Source organism: Micropterus dolomieu, linkage group LG20, assembly GCF_021292245.1.
Source record: "Micropterus dolomieu isolate WLL.071019.BEF.003 ecotype Adirondacks linkage group LG20, ASM2129224v1, whole genome shotgun sequence".
In the NCBI taxonomy this organism is placed as follows: Eukaryota; Metazoa; Chordata; class Actinopteri; order Centrarchiformes; family Centrarchidae; genus Micropterus; species Micropterus dolomieu.
In genome coordinates, this window is record NC_060169.1 from 7,565,236 (window position 1) to 7,591,054 (window position 25,819).

The 25,819-nt window shown below is 38.7% G+C and overlaps 1 protein-coding gene across 2 annotated transcripts; it reads left to right on the forward strand.

Moving 5' to 3' along the window:
• Positions 1-1,737: 1,737 nt before the first annotated feature.
• bbox1 (butyrobetaine (gamma), 2-oxoglutarate dioxygenase (gamma-butyrobetaine hydroxylase) 1) lies at positions 1,738-24,337 on the forward strand. 2 transcript variants are annotated; one of them, XM_046032627.1, is made up of 8 exons: positions 1,738-1,925; positions 3,440-3,897; positions 5,046-5,160; positions 16,998-17,196; positions 18,071-18,176; positions 18,349-18,545; positions 19,395-19,561; positions 19,873-20,226. In XM_046032627.1, the coding sequence occupies exons 2-8, from the start codon at positions 3,496-3,498 to the stop codon at positions 19,914-19,916; spliced, it is 1,230 nt and encodes a 409-aa protein (XP_045888583.1). In that variant the 5' UTR covers positions 1,738-1,925; positions 3,440-3,495; the 3' UTR covers positions 19,917-20,226. The 2 variants fall into 2 exon arrangements, with proteins under 2 accessions (XP_045888583.1, XP_045888581.1); XM_046032625.1 differs by lacking the exon at positions 19,873-20,226 and adding an exon at positions 21,080-24,337 and having other exon boundaries at positions 1,747-1,925.
• The last annotated feature ends 1,482 nt before the right edge of the window (positions 24,338-25,819 follow it).

Here is a 25,819-nt window from a genome sequence, read left to right on the forward strand (position 1 = left end):
GGGCACTGACGTCAGTTGCAAAGGTGACTGAGTTGTAACCATCACTTACCCTTTGAAACTCAGATCTGTCATAGTGACCGTATATGATCCTGGGTTAATAATTGCAAAAGGAAGCTTTTTAAATCTGAACTCAGATGCTAGCAGACTGTTATTTGAATTCTATACTGTACTGCACATCACTGGGAACTGGTCATCTTCCTTGAACCTGCAAAAGAAGTAGAAACTGAAAGAGGTACAACTCATCACTTACATTACTTTTATTATTGATTAATGTGTGAAAGAGTTTCTTGACCAGTCATTTGACAAATGTCAGAAAATTATGACTGATTCAGCTATAGTGCAGCATGCTCATTTCTGTACACACACACCTACAGGGCAATTGAGAAATAACATTGGATGGATTGCCATGAAATTTTGTCCTGACATTCATGCTCCCCAGAGGATGAATCCTACGAACATTGGTGATCCCTTGATTTTTCCTCTAGTGCCACCATAAGGTTGACATGTTTTGCATCAAAATGAAAATGTTTATTGGATGTCTAACAATGAACAGCATGTAATCTTGCAGTGCTCATGTCAGAATTATCGAAATTTTTAGTTTCTCACTACATAGTGTTCATGTCTGACTTTTCTGAAAACTCAGATATCTGACTTCACGTCAGTCAAAGTTCAAAGTGTTGTTCAATGGTATTATACCCAAAGTTAATGGATATAGTGTTATACTGTTAATGCATATAATATTTTGAAGTCTCACACAACCAACTCTGTAATCATACCATATTGAGCTGTCCGATACAGTAGTGGTTCTCAAAGTGGGGTCCGGGAAGGGGGTTCAAGGGGGTTCCAGGGGGTCCCCAGCAAAAAGGGGAATTATTTATTTTCACTATAATTCCATCCATAAGTAACACAATTACTATTGGTCATGGGTTTCATACACTTTCTGTAATAAAACATCTACCTATCTAAACTAATCAAACATACCAATCAATCTTCCACCCCTCTAGGACCTGTAGGCCTCCCACCCCAGACACAAACAGTTCCAGACACTCTCCTCATAACCCCATCCCTTTACAATACATACTGTAAATATTTTGCATATTGCTGCACAAACATATTCTTACACATTCTTTATGATTCCTTTATATTTTTTATACTTCAATATGTCAATTTTTTAACTTTATATTTATATAAGTCAATAAAGAAAATTAATAAAATAAATACCTGGAAATAAAGCTGTTTCTGATTCTAAAAGCAAAAATCCTATAAGATGGGGACCCTTCCGACAAAATCTTATGTGAACAGGGGGCTGTGGTCTAATATTTGTCATTGTTTAGCGGTCATTATACTACAGATATCCATAGAGGATAAATGTATGATTTTGGTGATGCATTTTCATCTAGAGCCACTTTCAAGTAACTCTCTGTCAGGGTTTGCTCAGCTGCACCTTGTTTTGAGGGCTATTTATTAGCAAATGTTAGCATGCTACAAGGCTAAACTAAAGTGAACATCATGGGAAAGATACCTGCAACTGTGAGCATGTTAGCTGAACTTGTGTTATTATTTAGCTCAAATCACCGCTGTGCCTACAGTCCCACAGGGTTTTAGCATGGCTGTGTTGTTGTTAATAATAATATTAATGTTACAAATCCTACAAATCCCCCCAAAGCTTGAGATGATCTCTTCCTGGACATATAGGGTGCGGCTACTGCTAACAATTATGTGTTTTATAACTACTGTTTGGCTTAGGACTCAGTTATCAGTTGGGACTGAAAAGCAGATCAACGTCCATGCTTGCTTACAGTGGTTATGTCATGCTGTAGCCTCCCAGCCAACCTTTCACCTACTTTCTCTGTCACTGGTAGCCGGCGTTTGTGTTGACGGAGGCAACGCTCGTGGGAAGAGGAACTGTTGGCAAAACACTACAGGTTTGTTAATGGCAAACATTTTAGTCTTTTCACGGCACTTTCATACATAATTTTTAAAGCAAACCGATAAAAAACCCAGCTGTGAAAGAAGGTCGACTGATTAGCCTCTGTTAGTTTTGTATTTGAAGCGAGAATGTAAACTGGAAGAGAGAGGGATGCGTTTACTTTTAACTAACGTTACCAAGCTAACAAACGGTTTAGCTGCTTCTTCAAAGCTAACGGCTAAACGTGTATTTAGCAGTTAAGCTGTTTTATCTTCAACGGAAGTTAACTTGAAGGGTGGCATAGTTCACACCCTTTTTTCTTTTTATCGTTGCTTCACAAATGCTTGGCTGTATGTTGTGCTGGGGGCTAATCAAACTCAAATTCACCCGCTGGTAGTGATGTCACAGTTTAAAAAACTGTGCTGCAGGGAAATTGAACAGTTCTAAAGAGATAGTGCAGGCGGCTGCTACACCTACCCTGAAATATATGCAAACAAGTAAACAAACAAGCACTTGTATTGGATTTAAATGGCTACACAAAAAACCTTGTCCTTAGAACAACACAAAGAAATGGTCACACTGACAAAATCATATCAACAACATAACAAATCAACTATTGTTGGAATGGTGGAATTCACAAGTGCTGCAATGATTAATTTTCTGTCAATCGACTAATTGGCAAATCTCTTGCTAAATGATTCATCCTTTGTACGTAAAAGCCAAATATTTGACAGGTCCAGGTTCTTAAATGTGACAATTTTATGCTTGTCCTTGCCTTAACATTATAGTAAATTGAATATCTTTTGGACTGTGGGTCAAAATGAAATGAGACATTTGATAACATTACTTTGGGCTCTAGTGATTTGTGATTGTGACTTTTTTTTGGTTGACCAAACCATCAATCAGTGAATTGAGAAAATAATCAGCTGATTAATCCAATTATGGAAATAGCTGAATTTACAGCTGTAGTTTACATATCTTGAGGCTACTAATATTTCTGACAAGGAGTGCTGAATTAAACTGCACACGGGTGCAGGGTTTTGGAACACTGCACACCTTTGTATTGTGTCTTTCAAAATAATGCTGCCATTTTGCACTTCGGCTTTGCCCAGATCCTACCAACACACAGCTAGCAGACCAGGCTTAGAAACTACTACCTCTGGTTGGCACAGTGACCAGTCACAATTTCCAAAGCCTGTTGGGAAAAAGCTCACATTGTGAACTGTGTCCGATGAGCTTGGCATTATTCAAAAACAAGTGTAGCTAACCTGATTTTTCTCACAAATTCAATCAGTCCATTATTTTACCTTCCTCATATTGGCTCATTATACACTGATATAAATGGTTTATTTTACAATTTTGTTTAATTTATTACAATTTAGCTTGGCAGGAGACTGTTAATTGGTAACTTGATAAATTTGGTTTATTATCCATCCCTGCTTTTTTTAAAAATTAAGCACATTAATGAAAGGCAGCAGTGTATGATTCTCTATTATTCATTTTATTGCTTCCCTCTCTCAATAACTACAGAGTTGGTGGTCCTTTCTGACCTGGAGACATAGTTGCCTGGAGGGAACCATTCAGAAATGTGGCTGAGTACATTTGCACGTTTTACCTTACCTGCCCTGCAGAGGAGCTCTGCCATGGCCTGCCAGGCTCTGAGGGTTTGTCGTAGACCAGGGCAGGCTGCAGGTCCACTACCCTCTTACCTGACTTCAATGCAGCTTCGTGAGCAGCAGACACTGGGGTCAGCCTCCCTCCCTCTGGCTTGCCACTCAGTGAGGCATGTCCGTACTCTGGATGAGGAGAGGCTGATGGAGGTGGAGTGGGAGGATGGAGGTCACAGTCTGTACCCATTCACCTGGCTGAGAGACAACTGCCAGTGTCCACTGTGTACTCTGGAGTCGGCCCAGGCCCGCAAACTGTTGATGTCGGATCTTGATATCCACACAGGAGTTGACGTTGTAGAGGTCACCAATGACAACAAGGTAGGCTGCTGCTATTTTCTGACTCAATGTTTGTCGGAGTTCACACACTCAGTATGAATGATGTAATTTTGAGAGAAAAAGAAAAAATTATTACCCAAACTGGATGTGTAAATGTACAATAAATTTTACTGAGCCTACATCTTGGTTCATCATTAAGTACTCTAGTTGTGATTAAGCACAGTTTTACAATTCAACTGGTTGGTAATAATACACATTTTGGGTTCATAAAGTTTCACTTTCACTTACTTTTAATCTTTGTAAAAACTAAAACCTGTAAACTTTTGCAGTAAAGCAATCATATAACCAATTACAACATGATATTTCAATAATGCTGTTCTACCCTACAACGTTTTAAAGTTAGTGGGCGTTTTTTGCTTATCATTGTGTGTTAAAGTTAAAAACAGAGCTAAGTATTGTGAAACTTGTTCTAGTTTATGAATGTTATTTACAACTGCTGTCTGGTGATAAACTGTGAGGTAGGACAATGTTATTTTGGCAGAAGCACACATTCAGCCTGACCTTTAAGTCTGTGTCCTTCAGAGGATTCGGCCCCTGCTATAAACTATAAACGGATTGCTTTGACGTGACGGTACTGCCAAACAACTGGGTGCCATTTGCTTTTGTGGATAAAAATCAAATGCAAAACGTTTCCAGTGTTTTCTGTTTCTTGTATAAAGATTTACTAGGTAGCCTATTATAGTAAACATGTGTTTTAAGTACTACAATTATGGTTCAATTCTTACCTCCTCTGGCTATAGAAAGAATAGATGACATGGACCAAAAGCTCCCACAAGTATTAAAAAAGCAGATATTAAAAGGAAATCCTCCATTTTAGATTTTGTTTTTATGCATTTATTTCTCAGTTTTATGAACCAAAAGAGCCCCTTCCAAAGCTTAACCTCCAAGTAGCAGACCAATCTTCTTGCTAGAAACAAGTGAACTATTATGAAAACAGAACACCTAGTTAATATTTTGAGCACATTATCATCCTGTCAATAAAGAGGGTTGTCACTTACCGTTTACTTGAAAGAGAGGCAGTGCACTTTTAGTTAATGGCTTATAACAACAAAACATTGAGGTGGAAACATGGAAAAAGAGCTAAACCATTTGGCCATTTTGGGATCAATAAGCTTTTTGTCTCTACACAGGTGTCCGTTGTATGGCCCGACCAGCACACTAGTGTGTTTGACGCAGAGTGGCTGAAGAAACGCTGCTTCTCTCCTGCTGCCAGACAAGCAATGCAAGAAGAGCTTTTCATCAACGGTGAGTCTAGCTGTTATATCTTTCATTCAAATTATTTAAATATAAATCTCTGTTTTAGAATTTCATGTAAGTAATTGGTATTTGGCACCACCTCCTCCATGTATGTACAGCTGCTGTAAGTGCTCTACAGGAGTTTGTCTTATAGAAATACATTCATATGCCAGTTTATTAGGTACACCTAGCTAAAATCTGATGCAGTCTAATACAATATCCCTGGAGTAAATCCTACCTTCATGAAGATTCATATAATTCTTCATGAAGACATGTGTTTCTGTGGTTGTGTCCAACTCAACTCTCAACTTACGTAAGATATACCAGCGAGGGTGGCCTAAATAACAGAAACACCTCAGTTCAATCAAAGTCGTTATAGGCAAGTCATTCCACTCGGCAGCCATCTTGGTAACGCCTCTGCGCAGCTATTTCAGACTAACAAAACCAGGCTCCTATCTGAATGAATGGGGACTAGAGCCAGACCGATTTATCATTTTGCAGATATTATCAGCCGATATACGCTACTTGCAGATATATCTGCATCGGCATTTATAACAGCCGATATATGACTGTTAAAAAGACAAACAGAGTCGGATCCTTCCCTCAGGTCATGATTGTTGCATAGTTTGCCCACCAGAGGGCGCGCTGCAGCTCCTCTGTTCAAAACACTGCAGCACCACAGAACAAAACATCAGCTGACCGCAGTCTACAGAGCTCAGAGTTTTACACCATGTTTATCAGTGGAGGAGCGCTAATGTTGTTAATGAGAAGTTAACTATAATGTTTAACGTATTTGAAATATATCTGCGAGCTGCTTGTCTCTAGTTACAGTCGGCGTGTCAGAAATGATTAAACCAGAGCGGACTTGTGAATAAACGGGAGCTGCCCAACATAGTTCTCTAACGTTACCTCTTCTTTTGAATGTGAAATGTCAAAAGCTTCCACGCATGCGCAGTAAAAGTAAAACAGACCCTTACGTAAGTGGAACCACACGATTGGCTGAAATATGTTTCCTGCTTTGGTTGTTAGAAGCAGACAGTTGGCTTTCTAGGGGTGGGATAACCGCCATCTTTGCCGTTACGGGCTTTCCTCATTGAGTTGTATTGAGAATGTGATTGAGTGGCGTCAAACTATAGCCTCCAAAATTATCATAGTGTTGAATCAACACCTCTCTAAAACAGTTTTAACAAAAACAGACCGTTCTAACCCTCCAGTAGGGAGGATTTACTGGGCTATTAGGAGCTAGGTATACCTAATAAAGTGGCCACTCAGTATATGTGTATTAGGTGATGAACTTGAAAACTAGAACGTGCTCATGTCCTCCCAAATGTATTTACTATGTGTATGAACACATGAAATCAGTGATGTTGTACTGATAAGATTAAAAAAAACACACATAATGCATGCATACTGCCTGCTGACAAAAAAAGGCTGTACTGATTGGACTGCACTGGTCTGAAACTAATCATTATTTTTTAATTAATTACCCTGTAGTTGATGTAATGATCAAAAAGATGATTTTTAAAGGAGGCCATAAATCACAACGCAGCTGTCTTTAGAATTAACAGGATGAACAAACACTGTCATGAATTACTGCATTTTCAAAGTGAAGGATGAAAACAGCAATTTGTCTGCTCTCCAACCAGTGAGTGTTACCTGCTTGTACATACATAGCAAAACTAGAAGCTTGTCACCCATTACAATTTCATACTGACCACATGTCATTATGAACATTATATTTCATCCTGGATACACGCCTTTTATCATTGACATCAAATTAACCAGGTATATCTTTTCAAATAGATCAATATGGTAACACATTCCCTGCAATTTATAGCAAAATACAAGAGGATCTAATTTCCATTTTTTCTTCCCGCGCTAACCACTTCGGAAATTATGTAATTGTGTAATTTCCTGCGTAACATTTAATGTCAGTTTTTGAAGTCAGTATAAAAAAGTGCAAAAGTCAGTAATGTTATAAACACTAATTTTAGTATTTCATTGTATCACTTTAATGTTTGATGTCTAATTATTTAATGTCTAATCCTGTTATTGGTTTCTGAAGGAGCATATCAAGGTTATTGATAATGTGATTTAAATCACACTGAGCATTGTTTTGTTTTTGACTTATCTTTGAGATGAAATGTAATAGGTAAACACTTGGCATATGGCAAGAGCAGGAACTCTGTGGTTATGAACAAAATACTTGTTTTCATCCATTACCTAATTAGTCAGCAGCTCTCTGATGTGTATGTGTCTGTTATAATAAAAATGAGTCTGCTAACCTTTCCTGGGTAAAGTTGTTTCCACTTTTTCCCCCCTCAGTAACATAACACGGTTGTTAAGGAAAGAAGTTTTTCTAAAGACTGGAGAGAGAAGTCATTTTACAGTACATTTACAATGGCCCAATACTCTTTACAGTCTGCCAGACAGCAGAGGAGAAATTTTAGCTTTGGAACAAGGTAGCGGCATTTCAGTGAAGCGGGGGATGGACTGTAGTCGGTTTGTGTACACACACGTGGTCCTGAAGGACCCACAGGGCTGAGCGGCTCCCGCTCTGTTCCACACTGATTAAGGGTGTGTGTGCTGCAGAAGTCTTCCATTCATGTTGAAGTGTAAACAGATCCCCGTCAGAGTAATTTACACACAGACAGTCATTTTGAAGTGTAGTTTTTTTTTTTCAGCCATTCTTAGCACAAAGCCAGGAGCACTCCTGGAAGAGTCTACTAAGCTCACACCCAAAAACACAATACAAGATGAAATGCGCTAACACACTATCATGGTCCTCCTGAGCGCCAGCCTGAAATTCCTTGCATTGAAAAATACTAGAAAGGTCTAGTCAAAAGGTGGATGATGAACAGTGTTCACCTCTTTGCTCATATTCTCGCTCCTTACTTCTCCATGACTTTAACTCATTGAAGCGTAGTCCACAGCTTGAATTTCTGTTTCCTTTTTCATGCAGGGCACCTAGATTTTACAAGCCCAAGTATGCCTGTTAAAGTGTTCTCAACAGTGAAAGTTTAGCGTGCACGGGACACTGTGAGGTCAATATGAAAATTGGAGCTCTGGGGATATTATTCAGCCTGTACTATACCTCCTGCTTTTATGTCTGAAGTAATGTTTTTTCTTCTGCTTTTACTGTTTCTATGGAGTTGTGCAATTCAAACCGCAGGATGTAGTTCTGCAACAGCTATTATTGGAGTAGTACTATTATTGGACTATTATTAAATTATAAAGAAGGCATTTTACAGCCATCAACTAGGACGTGTTGAACTTGTGCTTCTCACAGAGAATAGTTTGAGATGGAGCAGGCCATTCAGGTCAACTTTAGGATCCAGTTGGTTAGTGAGCGAGTTCCCGTTCACAGACAGTAAATTTTGCTCTTAAATGACTCTCCATGGCTCTTAACCAAATGTTCAGTCAATTCTTCAGGCAGACCTTCACTTTCAAATGTAATGATTTGTCAGCATTTCTGGTTTATTGTCCTCGCACATCGACTCCAGACAAAACTGGACCGAGGTATAGCATGTCTGCATGTGAAACGGCGTAAGGGAGTGGAACTTCTAGAGCCTGACATCGGTATATATGTGAGCCTCATTCAGACCCCCTTCTGCCTCTGCCATATGGAAATCTGATTTAGAGTGAGGGTCAAAAAAGATCTGCATGTTCTTCCCAAACACAGGCTCAGAGTTGTCAGTATTTCCTTTCTTGGGAACGAACAAATCCCAGAGCCTGTAAGTGTGTGTAACCAGGAATTTAAACTCAAACTGCATCATGTCTGAGTTCTTACAGACATTTCCTTAATAAATCTTTAGTATCCCAATCTACAGTTATGTCTTTTTAGACACTATTTAAGTATTTAACTGTCTTTTACGGTCAGCTTTATCACTTCTTTTACACCAGTTTGTTGCACGTTTGGTTTCTGTTTCCTTGGACAAATGTCTTTATGTGCTTGGCATCTTTAGTCAAATATTTAATTAGCCAAATACTATCTGACAGGTATGCTATCAGATGTGTTTTTAATCCAATACCTTCATCTCTGTAATTGTCAACAGAGCTGAGTATTAAATCTCATTCATAGACATGATCAGGACCTTTAGAAATTCACACATGCCATTTTCTTCCTGGCATGAGCACTTTCGACCTTTCAAGTCACTTGGAGGAGAGTTATGATGCTGGATTGCTCTCGGAAACACCTCAAGCTTATGTCACTCACAACGTTATCTGCAGTGAGTCTTCTTTTTGCCAATAAATCTGTCAGTGACTTACTCAAATGGCTGCCAGACACTTTTACTATTAGAACCATGTCATCGTGTCAGGCCTCCCTTTTTGCGCTTGTCATGTTTATTTAGTCGGGGTGGGAATCAAGACTAATTTCGTGTCACTGGTAAAATGCGGATATGAAACAGTTTAAATGGATTTTAAGAAAAGTAAAAATATGCCACAACACATAGCTCACAGCCTTTTCACACATACTTTTCCACCTGCTCACATCAGTATTTTGTAAAAATCTGTCTTCTTTGCGATATGCTTTTACGACCCTTCTTTAATTCAGTAAACTGTTTGAATCGCTCAGCCTCAACAAGGCATAATGGCATGTCATTTTTTAACAAGTTGAGTCATTTGCTGCAAATAACTGCATTAAGTTGTACTATTAGAAGTAAGTACCACTGCTTGGCCTTCTTTGGCCTGCCTCCCTCTCACATTTCCTTCTTCCATGCAGGTCTAAGTTTGATGTAGTTTCACACGTACAATGGTTGAATAGTCGTTTGACTATGTGGAGTTGAGGGGAAAAAAACAGCTGAATGGTGTTCACCTCTGTTTACTATAATTATTTGCAGATAATTTTTGTTCCTCCAGTTTATTGCTAATGTTATATTTCAGTAGCAGAACAAAAGCAGAGTTGACAGACTTCAAGTTTATCCCAAAGAGTGGGAATTAACACCTACAGTATATGCAGTTACATAAAGATTTTGAGTATGTTTCTAAATAAAATAATGGTTATAATAATAATTGGTCTCAGTTTATTTTATCCTGCTTATTCTGTGTTGCATGTAGTTAGAATGGGGATTTATTTCTTGATTTCGTCTCAGTCTTTGTGTTTGATGCCTTTTAACAATACTGCTGCTGTTGACCAAGCCATCAGTTAAGAAAAGTGTATTCCTGAAATAAGAAACATTTTTTTAATTTTTACCTTTGACATATGAGTTTGACAATCCGTGGTACCTTAAATAGTTTAGATTTTACACTGAAGATTGTAACACACTCAAGTATAGCAATGTACTCAAAGAAATGCAAAGGATGATTAAGTGTGTGTACACCACATACCAAAATACAAAAACTTAAATTCCCTTAACCACAAAGAACATACATTTTATCATTACATAAGTATGTTCTCCTAGGTTTCACCTCAAGTTTTGCGGAGGATGTGGCGCCTTAGCAGTGACAACAGTCACAAAAGATAATGCAAGTATTTTAAAGCTTAAGAAAAGTTGAAAGGAGTGTCCTGGACATTTTGTTAAATTATTGTGGGAACATTTCTGTGATTGACAGAAAACAATGATGACAAAAGGTGTGATGAGATTTCTCTCCCTGTAACAGCTTTACTGATATAGCCTCCTTTGACCTGCCAAAAAAACGTCCCTAGAAATAAAGTCGCAGCCAAAAGTTTATTAAAAAAATCTAACCTTAAGCTACAGATTGTCTATCAAAAAATTCCTGGCACTTCACCACGTCTTTACCTCAACTATCTGGTCTTAATCAATCTTAGCATGAATATCACTGTGAAGCTGTCAAAAGTCTGACACAGGCCATACATGCCCTAAATACAAGATGGAAAATATTTCTCAGCAGTGTGTACTTTTAAAGTAGAGAGTGGTTCTAATTGTAGAACTTGTTATACATTTACCAATACAGACGGATGATCTCTAGTGGGACATTCAAGTCTAATGCTTCTATCTTGTCTACCAAAAATGTCATAAATCAGTTTAAGTTGATCCAGAAGTCAGCTGCCTGAGTGCTGACTAAGACCAGAAGAAGAGCAAACATTGCACTTATTTAAAAGGCCTTGCTCTTGTTGCTTGCTTTTGTACTTTTGAACAAGCTTTTCTCGTTGTTTTGGGTAATACGAAAACGTTTTCTGCATGTTCATGCACGAAGGCATGAATGTCAGTGGACTATGTGGCTTTTTGCATTGTGGATCTCTTATTAACCTTTTATTTCCATTTTTGAATACCTACAGTTATACGTCAATTAGTGTTCTATTTGGACTGGACAGTTATCGTAAACTCCCTTACCAGTTTGTCCGAGGCTCTCCTAAACAGACTCAGCTGAGTTTGGACTTTTCTCCATTAAGTCTACTGACTGATTCTATAACTCAGCCAAGTAGCAGCTGATTTGTCATTTCCCTGTCTGGCTGGTGTTTCCCCTTTTGTCATCTGGTCTGAATTTAGCCCTCTGTCATCACTCGTCGGTTGACAGACAGGCTCCTGGAAACATAGCTGTGGAGGTCCATCAGTGGAAAAACGTGTTTTCTTCCCAAACCTGACATCATTTCATATGCCGGCTTCAGCAGAACTGACTTTTGTGCTTACATAAACGCATACATGATATGTTATCAACCTGGAAGGAATTTGAAGAATCTAAACAAACTATGACTTGAATGTTTTCATTTGTCTAAATGAGCTTTTAACATTGTGAAGTGTGCTATAATGGACTACTAATGGCTTTAGCAACTCAGATTTGTCAAAAATAATGGTCATATAAACCTTCCACATATCAGATGTCTCTTTCAAGAGAAGTTGGGCCTCCTTTCAACAAATTTCACTATTTTTCACACATATACAGTTTATTTTTCACAGTGTATTTCTGTAATTCCTTCATAGATCAACTATATTTGGGTTAAATCCCTTTTCTTTGTCATCTCTTTGAAATTCCAACACCTTTCCATCATTCTGCATGGGAACCTTGATGATTACTATGATTGGATTTTTCATTTCTCTGGCACGCCAGACATCCTACTTGGCTCTTTAAATAATACTGAAATCATTGAGTAGAAGTTGGGGGAAAAAGGACATCATTTAACAAACCACTGCAAGGCTCAGTAGGATTTTGGGAACCTGAACTTGCTGATGGAGAAGATTTGAGTTTGGATTATTGTGTAGAGGGCCTGCAGCTCTCCAGTGAGAAAACACTGCTCAACCTGTCTCCTCCGATTTTGGTATGCAGAGGTTGGCTGCTCTGTCTTACAGGTAGGTTTCGTAGATAAAGGTGTGTTTGTCGAATTAATGGAGGGTGGAGTAAGTTTCCTGCAGCTCCATTGACACACACACACACACACACACACACACACACACACACACACACACACACACACACACACACACACACACACACACACACACACACACACACACTCTATGTACACTGTGAAAACATACATACATGGTAATTGTTGATTGGAATATAACTGGGAACACAGTTTCTTTTTTATTTTTCAAATGTCTGGACTCATGGGTCTGGTGAGAATTGATTCTTTTGAAACTTTTCACAATTTAATACTTTTTATGAACAACATATGCTAGTTGAGCATTGCCACCTTCTTTAGTAAGTTAAATACAGTGACAGGCCTAACAGATGAAACAAAGTCTTGAAATAAATAAGTTCAATAATACATTTCTCAATATAGATATAAGGTAAATAACATCAAGTTAACAAATATGGTGCTAATCCCTCTTAAAACAAATTATTTAGTTGCTCTACCGTGTCAGGCTAATTTAGTTTTGCGAGTTGTGCAAGAAATTAACTCAAATGAATGCACAACATTTCGGCAGTATGGTAATGTAATGGGTGTTATGTCTTCTCAAGAACACAAATCATTAAGCCGATTTTGTTCTTGCAGCTGTTTACAAGCTGAGTTGAGGGTGAAAACCTGTTTTAAATAAGAGTCTGTAAACTGTATTCGCTTACACGTGTATTAACAAACATGAAAGTGATTTAAGCACTTGCTGTGATTAATGATAAGTCAATCAAAATAGGCTTTATTCAGTTGTGGAGGAAGAATTCAGATTGTTTATTTAAGTAAAGGTTGCAATACAAAAGTACCATTACAAGCAAAATACCTGCATTGAAAAATAACACTTAAGAAAAAGTACATAAATATTGCATCTGCAGTTTCTAGGAAGTTACTGTCAAAATAAATGTAGTGGAGTAAAAACTACAGTATTTCCCTCTGAATTGTAGTGGAAGTATAAAAGCAGAAGTATAAAATAGCATGAAATGGTATCTCAAATTGGTTAAATTCCACCACTGGCTTTATTGATATTGACACATCTCTGAAAATCAAATAAATTGTATATTTGGAGATCAAAATGCAGCTGAAAAAAGGCAATCTGTTTTATTTGTTTCTCAAAAATGTGCAACAGCTTCTTTCTGAAAAGGTTGTTTATGCTCATCTGGCTCTGAGCCCTCCACTGTGCATTCCACAGAAGGCCCATTGAAGTGAGCTGATCCAAGATCTGTGATAAAACTTAACCAAGTCAAAACAAAAGCTCTCTGGATAACTGCAGTGATTCAAACAGGGCTTTGAAGGCACCTCCTTGCTGCAGAGAGCGACACAGCCCTCTGAGCTTAAATAGAGTGGAGAGTGAGGGGAGAGCCAAACTGCCATGAGCTGCATGACAGCCACAGGAGCCGTGGCTTCAGGTTTCCTCATCTGGAAAAGGCACTGTAGCAGACCATGGCCGAGGGGGGAACAGGAGAGGGGATTATGTATATATACTATCTTGTCAGACTTAAAGCACAGACCTTCCTGTAAAAGCAGCTATGATTTTACACAAATATCACAGGTTTGTGAAGACAACTGACATTAAAAACAATTATTTTGCTGTTACAGTGAAATGTCCATACTTAAATGGATTTTTTTTGCAGTTATCCAAGCTAAACACATGTCTTATCACAAATCTAAAATCCGCTGTCATTTAGGTATCTGCACGTGTAGGGGACTGTTGATCTCCTATATCTCTGTTCGCTATCTCTGTTATGGTCACTTTGTTTGGGTTCCTTGTCTGATGACCTGCAAGCTCCTCCCTTAAGGGGGGTAGCCCGTCACTGAAGCTGGACTTAAGCAGCTTAGCAAACAGTTGCTTAATTACACATCCAGCAGTTACAGGGTAACGTTATCATTCATTTGGAGTCATGTTTCTGGCCACCTGGAATGTAGGTCCAGTATATACTCCCTCTTGATGTCTGTAGGGAAATGTCTACCTCTTTAGCTTTTAAATGTGTCTTTGTGTCTGTCTGCCGTTTGGTGCTGAGCAGATAGTACACAGTGAGTTTATTTACGGCTTGTTTGCTGAAAACAGCTGCGAGAGTGATCAGAGTGAACCAAAACAGTTGCGATGAGGGCCGGGCAGTAGGTCTGTAGGTTCATAACTATGAGTGACGCCTCTCACATTAGTCATTTGATACATTATTATAAAAAATGCCGATTATAGACACTTGAATATCACACAGAAATATCAGTGAAATGTACTTTAGTGTGAAAAGTAAATGTTCTTATTATCCAAATGTCCACTTTTAGTGTTCACTAATATGTATTAAATCACTGGATTATTTCTACTAATGTATTAGCATATACGCAGCATTTTACAAAATTACATATAAAAAGCAGACAAAACAATATCAAATCACATGTAAGATGATGCTGCATAAATGAAAGGAAACCTATTAAAAAACCATGACAGATCAGATAGTCTTAAAAGCTAATACCAAGGATGCAATACATTGTATTCAGCATATATGTTTTTAAATGCAAATCTTAAGTGACCAATCTGGAATAAGGTGGAGTTGCAGGACAAGTACTTATGTACATAATGTAAATTAATGTACTTTTCTGCCATTGAAGCTCAGTTTTATCTCCTCTGAATTTGATAAGATTTGTACAAACAGCAGTTTGGATGACAAAGCACTTATTTGTTCTTATTTATGATTAGGCTTCCCAGTTGAAAAACACAAGTCCATGTGAGGAGCTCATTAGATGATTTTAAAAAGTAACATTCATACAAAGCTCTTGTCTTTAGTTCGACCCGGCCGCCACAGTGTGAACTCACTCAACAACACCGAGCGTGGTAAGTGTGAGATTCGAGCTGAACTGCAGCCACAACTGCACAGCTGATGTATATGTGCACTGCGACCAGCGCTGTAGGGTCTTTGTAACTTGGGACACCTTAAACTACGGAGCTTTAATACGCCGTGCTTGTACACGACATCCAGGCCCAGTTTAACTAGAGTAATTGTAACATTCAGTCTTGACCTTTGGCCCAGTTTCACATTCTCAGCCTTTGTTTCTCTGCTCCCTCTTGACAAGTTTTAACAAGCAGAGGGTTCCTGATCCTTTGAATTGTGCGGCTACAAGCTGATTATTTTTGACAACAGCCTGGAGGGAGGTCTGCGAGTCATGATGATCACTGTGTTCCTGACTGATGTTTCATCTCTGTGCTTGGTGCCTCACTTCCTTTGGGGAAAAAAACGAGGCACTGAAATTCCTCGTCGCCAGTAAAAGTCTGTCTGCTGCGACTGTAAATCTTTATCATCTTCAAAGTGAACAGTCACATTGTCTTTTTAATGTTTTAGACACTTTGGAGAATGATAAATTATCCATGAAGTTCAGCACGCTCGCCCGGCTGTCTGTCCATCTCCTCCAGGCTCCAGCTTTGTAATCTGTTTGTGATGCACCCATTTGAAAAGTTGTTTTGTAGTTGGTGGGTACTGAAAAGAGACACAAGGAGGAGCCCCACACATCAGGCAGGTACACAGTCTCCTCCTCCCGCAAATGTACTTAGCAGCTGTTTTCTGTGGAAGTCACTGGAGAGAGGCTGCATGGAAAAAGGAGTTGAGCCAGCTGGGTGGAGAGCTGTGGGAGGATTTTTTTCCACGTCTGTCTGTCTGAAAGAGACCGGCTGATTTTTCTCAGCGAGCTATTCCATTTTGAAGTACGCAGACTATCGCATGCAATGGCAAGCTGCAATGTTTTCAAATGAAAGGAGGCCAATAAAAAGTGTGTTCATACTTGTTGTTGCTCACCAGACATCACACAAACATTATTCTTTCTTTTACACCATCTCGGGGGTTGGGGGGGGGGGTTGTGTTGATGGAAAGGTGCATAGCTCATCACTGCTGCACACCTCGCTGGTCCATTTCTATCAGTTGAACCAACACTTGGAAAATGTCGAAACACGTGTCTGAAAATAAAGTGTCTTTTGTGAATTCATCTTAAAACATACTTTTAAATAGAGCCTTTCCTGATTTTAGTTTACTTAAATTTTTATTAAAATGTTTTCTTGTTTTATCTGTTTTATCTTAAAACCATGTATGTTTTATTTTCCTGCTGTGTGAAAACATGCTGTAAGATGGATTTTGAAAAGACTATAACAATTATTATTATTATTATTATGATGATGAATTTTGAATCATGTAAAATAATACAAATACATAAATACAACTGGCATTGAGATTGATTTATGCAGCATAGAGTGGATGTGCATTACAAAGAGAACATGCAGGTTCACACAAGTTCTTTAATGCGAAGGAGAAATAAATTAGTGTCACAACTTGCTATGATAAGGAACAGTTCTGTTTTCTTGTTTCTTGTTTGTTTAACAGAGCAGCTACAGGACAGTAAAAAGAATCACTGTTGGGTGGAAAAGCTTCATGTTGGTACACTGCAGACGCAGCTTATTTCTTGTCAGACAAGCATAAATCTAAAAAGAAACCAGAAAATGCTGTCCGTATGTAAATCGCCGCTAAGATGAAATGACATTTCTTCCATGTCCTCTTTCTGATTTTAGAGCGTTATTATTGGGACTCCAAGCTGCGCATTCCCACAGCTGACTACCAGGAAGTCCTCCATGACGATAAGGCCACGCTGGCCTGGCTCTTGGCCCTGCGTCGCGTTGGCATCGTCTACCTGAAGGGGGCTCCGGTAGAGCAAGGCCAAGTGGCCAGACTGGCTGAGAGGATTGGCTATCTCAGGCTGACATTCTACGGGTAAGACTCCGTGACGCTCATCCATTTTGCTGTAGTCATCCGCAGCCAAGCCACTGTTTAATAATCTGACTCCCCACTAAACCTTGAACTGCTGAATTTTCCACTGATCATATTTTAACTGGAGCACAGCCCAGAGAGTGTTATTAGCAAAAATTAAATACAAAAGATCTTTATTTACATCTTTTTTTGAGGGAATCAGGGAAAAAAAGCGGCTAGATATATGGATGAAAGAAGTTCATAGATTCTAACTTTCAGCATTAATGTTTAGGAAAATGTGTACACCAGTCAATTATCTGTAGCTTTGATTCATTTTGGTTCCATGGAGAAGCTTAGAGAGTGTCTGTGGCCCTTTCATCACGCCATAGTTCATCACTTTGACTTACTGCAGTGCTGATTACTTCAGGACAGAGACGAGGAAAACAACCTTAAAGCATTCCAGCTTTTTTAAGCTAGAGGAATTACCTGGTGCACTCAGTCAGAACAGAGTTTTGGAGCGTTAAAGCTTTTCCACTGCCAGCGGATGAGCTCATACTGCTGGAAGTAAAGACTCTGCAGACTAAAGCTGAAGGCCTGCCATCAGAGAAACTAGACTGTTTTACGAGTCGGGCATCCAAACGAGGCATGCAAACAGAACATGGAAGATAACTTTACCTCATTAGTGCTAGAGTCCTGCTGCATCTCAATGAAGTATCTACTTCAGAGGCTACAGTCGAAGCATGCCTATGAAGCTGCCCAGTTTACCCGCAGGGATTCCTGCAAAGTTCATCTCATCTCATCCTTTTCTCCACACAGCCTAATTGTCGTCACTGATCTTCTAAAGCCAAAGTTAAATAATTATCGTGCAGTTATTAATGAATGTTTTCTTTGTCCTCAGGCACACATGGCAGGTCCAGGATAAATACATGGCAAACAATGTGGCCTACACTTCAGGAAAGCTCAGTCTCCATACGGACTACCCTGCATTACACTTTGCACCTGGAGTAAGTAAAATCTGATTTGTATGGTCTATTTAGAGGATTAAACTGCACTTAGCAAATATGGTATCACTTATGAATTGATGTGCTCCCTTTATAAGTTTGTTTCAACTGCTGGCATTTGGCTTTTATGCTGTTAAGAGTTGTAAAATGAGCATTTGTGCGGCATGTGGTGTAGGTGCAGTTTCTGCACTGCATCAACCAGGCTGTGGAAGGAGGGGAAAGTGTGGTGGTGGACGGCTTCCACATGGCTGAGCAGCTGCAGAGAGAAGACCCAGAGGCCTTTCGGGCACTCACCTCTCTCAGTGTGGACTTCACTGACACAGGGACGGACTACTGCGACTTCATGCTGCAGTCCAAGAAATGCATCATTGAGTAAGTGGAGATGGGCTTTCAGATCACCTGTTTTTATTCCAATACATACACATATTTACTGTCTCTGTGTAAAGCAAAGAGACTGTGCAAAAAATCGAATGACAAGAGTTTCAAAAAATGATGCAGTGATACTCAGGAGTGAGAGTTTGTGTGATTTGAAATGGAACACTGCCATCTGCTGTTCAGAATTATGTCCATATATACTCAATATGGTCTCTAAAATCATTTGGAAAAGAGGGTCTTATAGCTGCATAATAATATTCATTGTGTTGGAACAACTACATTTGGGTCTAATGTGTCCACATACTTTTCGCTATAGTAGTGTACCTGAAGCATAATAAAACTATTTAATTTACAATTGTGTAACAAAGAAAAAAGCAACAAATAATCAAACTGGAAAAGCCGGAAATGGATCGATTGATCAGTTGCTGCAACAATTTTGATAATCAATTAATCATTCAAGTTGTTTTTCCAATAAAAAAGTGTTAAACTCTCTTGATTGAGCATCTCAGATGTGAATATTTTCTGGTTGTCATTGTCTTATACGATATTAAACCAAATATCTTTGGATTGTGACATTTGAAGACATCATCTCGGGTTTTGGGATAATTTTTCACAATTTTCTGAAACTGTATACCAAATCCAGATTATACCGGATTATTCGATAATAAAACAATCATTAGTTGCAGCCATACTATTGAATTTAAACAGTTATTCAATTATAAACATTGTCAATACAGTTTTTGTTGATCGTTTAATCAGTTAATCGATTAATTGTTTTAGCGCTAAAACTCATCATTCATGTTAGCTTGACATTCATCTTTGTCCTTCCCCCTTCTCTCTGAGCAGTGTTAATGCAGAGGGAAGAGTTGTGAGAATAAACTACAACAATGCCACTAGAGACTCTGTGCTGGACCTCCCCTTACATCAGGTTCAGCCCTTCTACAGAGCACTGAAGGCCTATGTGGATATCATGAACCGACCACAGAACGTGGTCACCTACAGAATGGAGCCAGGTCAGTGTGTGTGTCAGTGTACGTCTACTTATATAACATAACAGGTATAAGAAAAATTATCTGTCTAATTATCTATCTAAGCCTCTTAATCATGATCACAGTTTTAAAAAACTTATTATACCTAAAAATTCTGATTCAGTGGATGAAAATAAGATGGAAGAAATGCTTTAAAAGAAAAGGATCCACTCTGCAGGATACTCAGGCTTCCAGTAAATGGAACATGAACTTGTACAGTGATGAACGACAACATCTTTGTTGTCATCAAGGTCACAATGACATCAGAGAGTCCATTGTCCTCTCTGTCACTTTAGACCAAATCAAATTACCCACGTCTGGTGTAACCCTCTCTAAATAATCACCGCTCTGCAAGGAGTCCGCAGCATGAAATGACAGAGATGGAGTAATGCTATTGTACGAGACATTACGGACCTCAGAGTGTAGCAGGATGGTGCCATTAGTAAGGAGATGGCGTTTCAACAGCAGCATCCAGGGTTCAAGCCTCCATGTTGGAAAGCATCCATCCTGATGACACGTCCTTCAGATTGTTTAAAGGGTTCAGTATGCTTCGAACAAACCTGTTTGTAGGTGTCAGCCAACCACGAGTGTTTGAACCTGTTTTTTCCCAAAAACCACACTCAAAGGGTTTGCAGGGGTGTCGTCTCTTTATCTTACAAAACATCAAAACGCAAGCATAAAAATAAAAGGAATTTATTAAAAAAACTCTGTGTCTATCTGCTTTAATGCAAGATGCAAAAGTTAGCATGTCTGGCAAACTAGCTTACTACCTACAGTAGTAACAGATTGTTACTTCCAAGGCCAAGAAGCATTTAATTAAATTATTTTCTGCGGTTACAGGTTACATTAGGGGAAAAAAAGCTCTGCTCACAAATAACAGTGACTGAGTAGGAGCCCCTCCTGTTTTACACTCCAGCCAACAATAGATGCTTGAAACACGCAGCTTTAACTTCACTCTTTGAGCATGATATCATGCATGTGGCCACCAAATTCATATTTCAGCCTTTTACAAGGTTGTCATTTTAAAACAAGTCAGCCGGAAACATTAAAAAGTCAACCAACTCATGGTGCTAACGTTAGCTTAATTACCTTGCTAGCTACAGCTATTAAAATCTGTCAGAGACAGTTGTCGTTTCAGTTGGCCACACTGACAGTTGCTTGATATAAATGAGAAGGCTGCTTCTACTTATGTCTGAGATCAAGGACCCATTTTTCCAAAAGGAAAAGAATTTCTGCTGTTTAATCTCCCATGTATCATTGTGAATTACATTTGTGCCATGCTAGAATGGAAACCGTGACAGGAATCTAAAACAAACCGTTTTATTTAAAGCATGAGGCCTTTGATCCATAACAACTGTTCTGCAGCTGACCCTGACCCCTGACCTCTCTGTGAAAGAGGCAGGGCCAATGACAAAATTAAATTCCTTACTGAGAGAAATGTAGGATCAAATGAAATATTCCCCAAACCCTTGTTTCTGATCTTTGGGTGTTGTTGTATTTCAGGCGACCTAGTGACCTTCGATAACTGGCGTCTGCTGCACGGGCGGAGGAGCTACATTAGCAGGCCAGACAGGCTGCGACACCTGGAGGGCGCCTACCTGGACTGGGACGAAGTCATGTCTCGCCTGCGGATACTCCGCAACTCAGTCCACGTTGACGTATGAGCTCCTGAAACACAGCCAAATTTAAATGCGTAGCTTTTCAGCTTTTGCAGAGAACTTAAATGATGTTTGGTGGCTTGAAATTACGAGTTGAGCTACATGTTGCTCTTAAAATGGTGAGATGACAGAAGGCAAAGTGCAAGGCTATTTCATTATCTGACCACAGGTCAAGAGTTAAATCTCTGAAGTAGAAAAGCACTAAACCACAAATGAAACAATTTGTTGACAGCAACTTTTCAAACATGTAACATAGTGCAACGCTACAATGCAAAGATTAAGAAAAACACCTTGCTTTCAAATGTAAAGGTGCTTTTGGATTAGTCATGGTGACTACTATTACAAGTTTTTATGAGCTTAAATGTAAGAGGTTTTATACATTGTCCTGGGTACTCCACATTATGAATACGATTTTGTGTAATTGTAACTTTGTAAGTTTTCTGAGCTAATTTATTATTCCTGGTTCTCAGGTTAAATATTTGGCTCAACTCACCTTGGCTTTTTCTGAAATCACTCCCTCTTTACTATAAAATGCACAAAATGTACCCCGCCATTTTGTTTGATGATAACTCATCAGACATTACTATTTATTGCCCCTGACAGTAGATAGACAGTAAACTTTAACAGTAAAATTCAAGCACTTGCGAGGTACCTAAACCCAGATTTTTTTTCCTTTAACATCACATCTGAATTATTAGTAGAGATTCACTGATTAAAATTTTATTGGCCAATTCTGATTGTTTTTTTTAAGTCTGGTTAGGCTACTGAACAGAGCTTTTTTGTACAAATATAATTCAACAACAACAAAAAAACTTCAATAGGTGCATCTCTAATTGTTACTTTAAATGCAATTGTGAAAAATTACGTTTACAGAATTCCCTTATACCCACAGCAATCAATGTATTGTCACTTTGTTTATTTCACCAGCCGTTTATATTAACTTTGACTATATGTTTTGATCACTGTTATTTAATGCTTGCTAATTTCCAGAGTAAGGAATCCTTACCTAGGACTTACCTAGCTATGAATCAATGTGGCTTATCTCAGAAGCCAATTTTTATATTTATATAATTATATAAGACAACAAACAGGCATGTGATTGGTGTGACAAAAATGCAGGAGCATAGCCAGCGTGCAGCGTATGTGGTTGTGGTCCTCCCCCAAGAAAATGTCATGATGTTTGACTGAAAATTTCATTTTCACATAATTCTAGACAGCTATCATAAAGATATTTATTAGAAATAAATATGTGAAGTAGTTTTTCACATTCAGACATTAGGAAGGAAATTATATATATGAAAATATGCTGACCTATGAAGTAAAACTAAGCGCGATGTCCTTAAGTAATCCTTCACATTTTTGTGAGTGATCCCACTGTGACATCTAAATACTGAGTGATGTTCAGAAATATTGAAGAATTCGGACATCAGTCAGTATTAATTATTGCTCCAGTCCTCTGTCCTCCTCCCTCTGCTGCTGAGATTCACTGCCTGCAGGCACTGCTGGCAGAGATAGGAGGGCAAGTTTGTCTCAGCCAGCAGCTACGTGTACCAGAATTTAATACGTTTTAAGATCCGTGGCAAGCTAAGCTAAACAGTTAAAGGCAGCTTTTGTTTTAGATTGTTCCAAACAATTCACTATTATCTTAACAAGCGAGCTGAGGTCGTAGAAACAACTGCTGACAAAGCAGGTGTCAATATTGTGTGTGCTAAGCCCTGCCCTCCGTTAAACATGCAGAAGAGAGGACAGAGAAGCTAGCGCGACCAATTCATGTGGGCGACATTTTCAGGTCAGAAAAATCCTGATATTGTGTATTTGAAACACCAGATTATGTTGAAAATCAAGGATTTTTCATGGAGTCAACTTAACTTTGAGGACATAACCATTAATATTGAGCATTTTCAAAAGTTTCAAGACTTTGTATGATCCCTGCTTTTGCTGTATATAGGGAGTAGGGAACGAGGGAGCGCTCTCAGAAACAGCCTAGATGTAAACTGTTTTAGAATACTGTAATCCTGTGCCTACAAAAAGGATGTGATGTCCTTGACTTTCCCTTCACTCTGTAGACTTGCAGTCTGAATTCAGAATTGCGGTGCAGTAGCTGTACTTGAAGTAGCAGTGTGATAGAAAGTGTAAAATGGAGGATCCGACTCTTTAAATTTACCATTGCAAAGACTTACGCTTCTGCTTAACCCTTGTAAGCATCTGGCCAAACAAAGTTTTGGTTTCTATCTGCTGAGCTTTTGAGATACAGTGTACCGTCGCTGTCACGTGTAATTATCTGACATGTGTTGTCACAAATCTGAAAACTGGCCTGTTTATCTTAGCTAATAAAAGGTTTTGGAGATACATGGAGGACAGCAACAGGACATTTTTGAAACTCCTGCTAGTGCCTGGATATGACCACTGTGGACAGACTTGTATGTGGTGCACAAAGGACTGAAAACAAACCACAGATCTCACTATGTAACTACTTTCTAGCAAAGAAATTGTTTGTTTAAAAAAAAAAAAAAAAAAACTGACAGTAGCAATGTTGTTGTTCAGGTGTAATTTTGCAATATTTTGAGCACCATACATTCAACAAAGATTCATTTATGTCACCCCCACTGCATTGGGAGATGAGCAGAAGTTTCAGGTATCAATAATGTCCATGATCCAAAACTAACTGCATGGCTACAAGGGTTAAGTGATTAAAGACTTCAAATATCAGTAAACTAATCCTTCTGCTCTTCTTCGCTACGACCGTACCACTTTATATAACTCGTTTTTATGTAACTTAAAAAATGTCAGTCAATATGGACGTATTTCCATTTGCAAAAACCAACTCAGGTAAAGTCTGGTCAGGTGTTCAGATGTGCTTAAAAGTGATGGGTACGATTGATGGTTCAACCTCTGTGGCAGCTTAAGCCTTTGCTTTGGTCGACTTTGCATTTTGTGCCCTTTTTAATCATGTTTTTTTCCCCCCCCTCCTTCCTCCAGTCTTAATACTTTAGTGCTTGTGCTGCTGTTCAATATGGACTCATACTATTAAGCTAACTTGCATTTTGCAAAAACAAGTTTCACTGAAATGTCACACTTGCTAAAATAAATCTCCAAAGCTCTACATTTCTTATCTTGGTGACAACTTTATTATATTGCCAAAGCTGTACATATTCTATAAATACTTTTTTCAAATACTGGAATACTTACACCTGGCATCTCATTTCATTTATTCCTCTCATTACAGCAGCTGGCTAGTACAATGACAGAGATGAGTTGTAACAATCCAACAAAAGTTATTTTTAATTTAAGCAGAAAGAGCTGTCCCAAACCAATTTTGGAGATGCTTCAGATCGAGTTCTGTTTTATTTACAGACATGTGGGGGTGTCATTCATTAGTGGAACAGCGTTTTCTGAATGTCCTACTAATCATTTTCATTAGCACAGTTTAATTACTGAAAATACAAGCATGTCAGAATCAAAAAAACATCTTCCAGTGATATAGCTGTACCGATATATATTGCTGATCTGGAGAAACTGTTCACCACATGAACGCACGTGCACACACACAAACCCACACACTCACTGTGAAAGTTAATGGGCCAGCGATGGGACCAGATTCAACCCTTCTTTACTGTCACAGAACAGAAACAACATTAAGACTCGATCTCCTCGAGGAGCAGATGACGCCAGCTTCAACACACGGGTCGGATCAATCACAAGACGGAAAAATGCTGCTGTGAGTTTGAAGCTTTTGTACTTTTGTCACAACCTCATCTGTGATGTAAAAGCAGGTGTGGGGTAAACTGCATAACCGAAATGGCACTAGTGTCAGACATTGTAACTTACTCTTCTTCTCTTGTACCAGGAAACTGTAAAAGAAATTGCTAACCTGTTTTAAAGACTATACAACAAACAGAACATATAACTTATTCAAGCAATATTGGCAGAATGGGAGAATGTGGTGTTCGTATTCGTGTATTATTCTTTTACCGCTTTCTTTGTAGTCATGTCACCAGCTGCCTAACTTAGTTTCTTTTGTCGTATTAACTATTTGAAGTGGTTCATTCATGAGCAAACAGCTACAAGCCATTTATAGCTACTTTTTAAACTCGTTGAATTGACTTAATTGCCAGAGATGGAGGATTTGCAGCCATTTTGCCCCTAGTTTGTTGACATGCCAGAGCTGTGGGAAATTTCCAGTATCCCAGAACTCCTGACTTTACCTGACAATATTTGAATGTGGCAATAAAAAAAAAAAAAAAAAATTTAAAAAAAGAATTACAGCTACAGGTCAACAAACGTACAGCTGATGACAGGTCACTAAATGAGATCCTTTACATGGAATTTAAAAAAATTGCTGGTGGTTTTAAGGACTAAGTAACAGCATCAACAACAGCGCTTCTGCACTCACACATTACTCGCTATAATGTAACGCACGGTTTTCGCCAGGTGGGTTTGGTTTCCATGTCATTCTATTTCGACACACTAACAGCACATACTGATTATGACAAATTGAAAAATAACATGTACCAACAGTATCGCAAACAATTTAGACTATAAGACACATTTAACATGGCTTGTAGTGGCTGAATTCTAATGGAAA

Coding starts and splice junctions, on each gene's coding strand:
- bbox1 (XM_046032625.1), top strand. CDS start 3,496: ATGTGGCTGAGTACATTTGCACGTTTTACCTTACCTGCCCTGCAGAGG. Junction 5,161..16,997: donor AGAAGAGCTTTTCATCAACG/GTGAGTCTAGCT, acceptor TTCTGATTTTAG/AGCGTTATTATTGGGACTCC. Junction 18,546..19,394: donor TCCAAGAAATGCATCATTGA/GTAAGTGGAGAT, acceptor CTCTCTGAGCAG/TGTTAATGCAGAGGGAAGAG.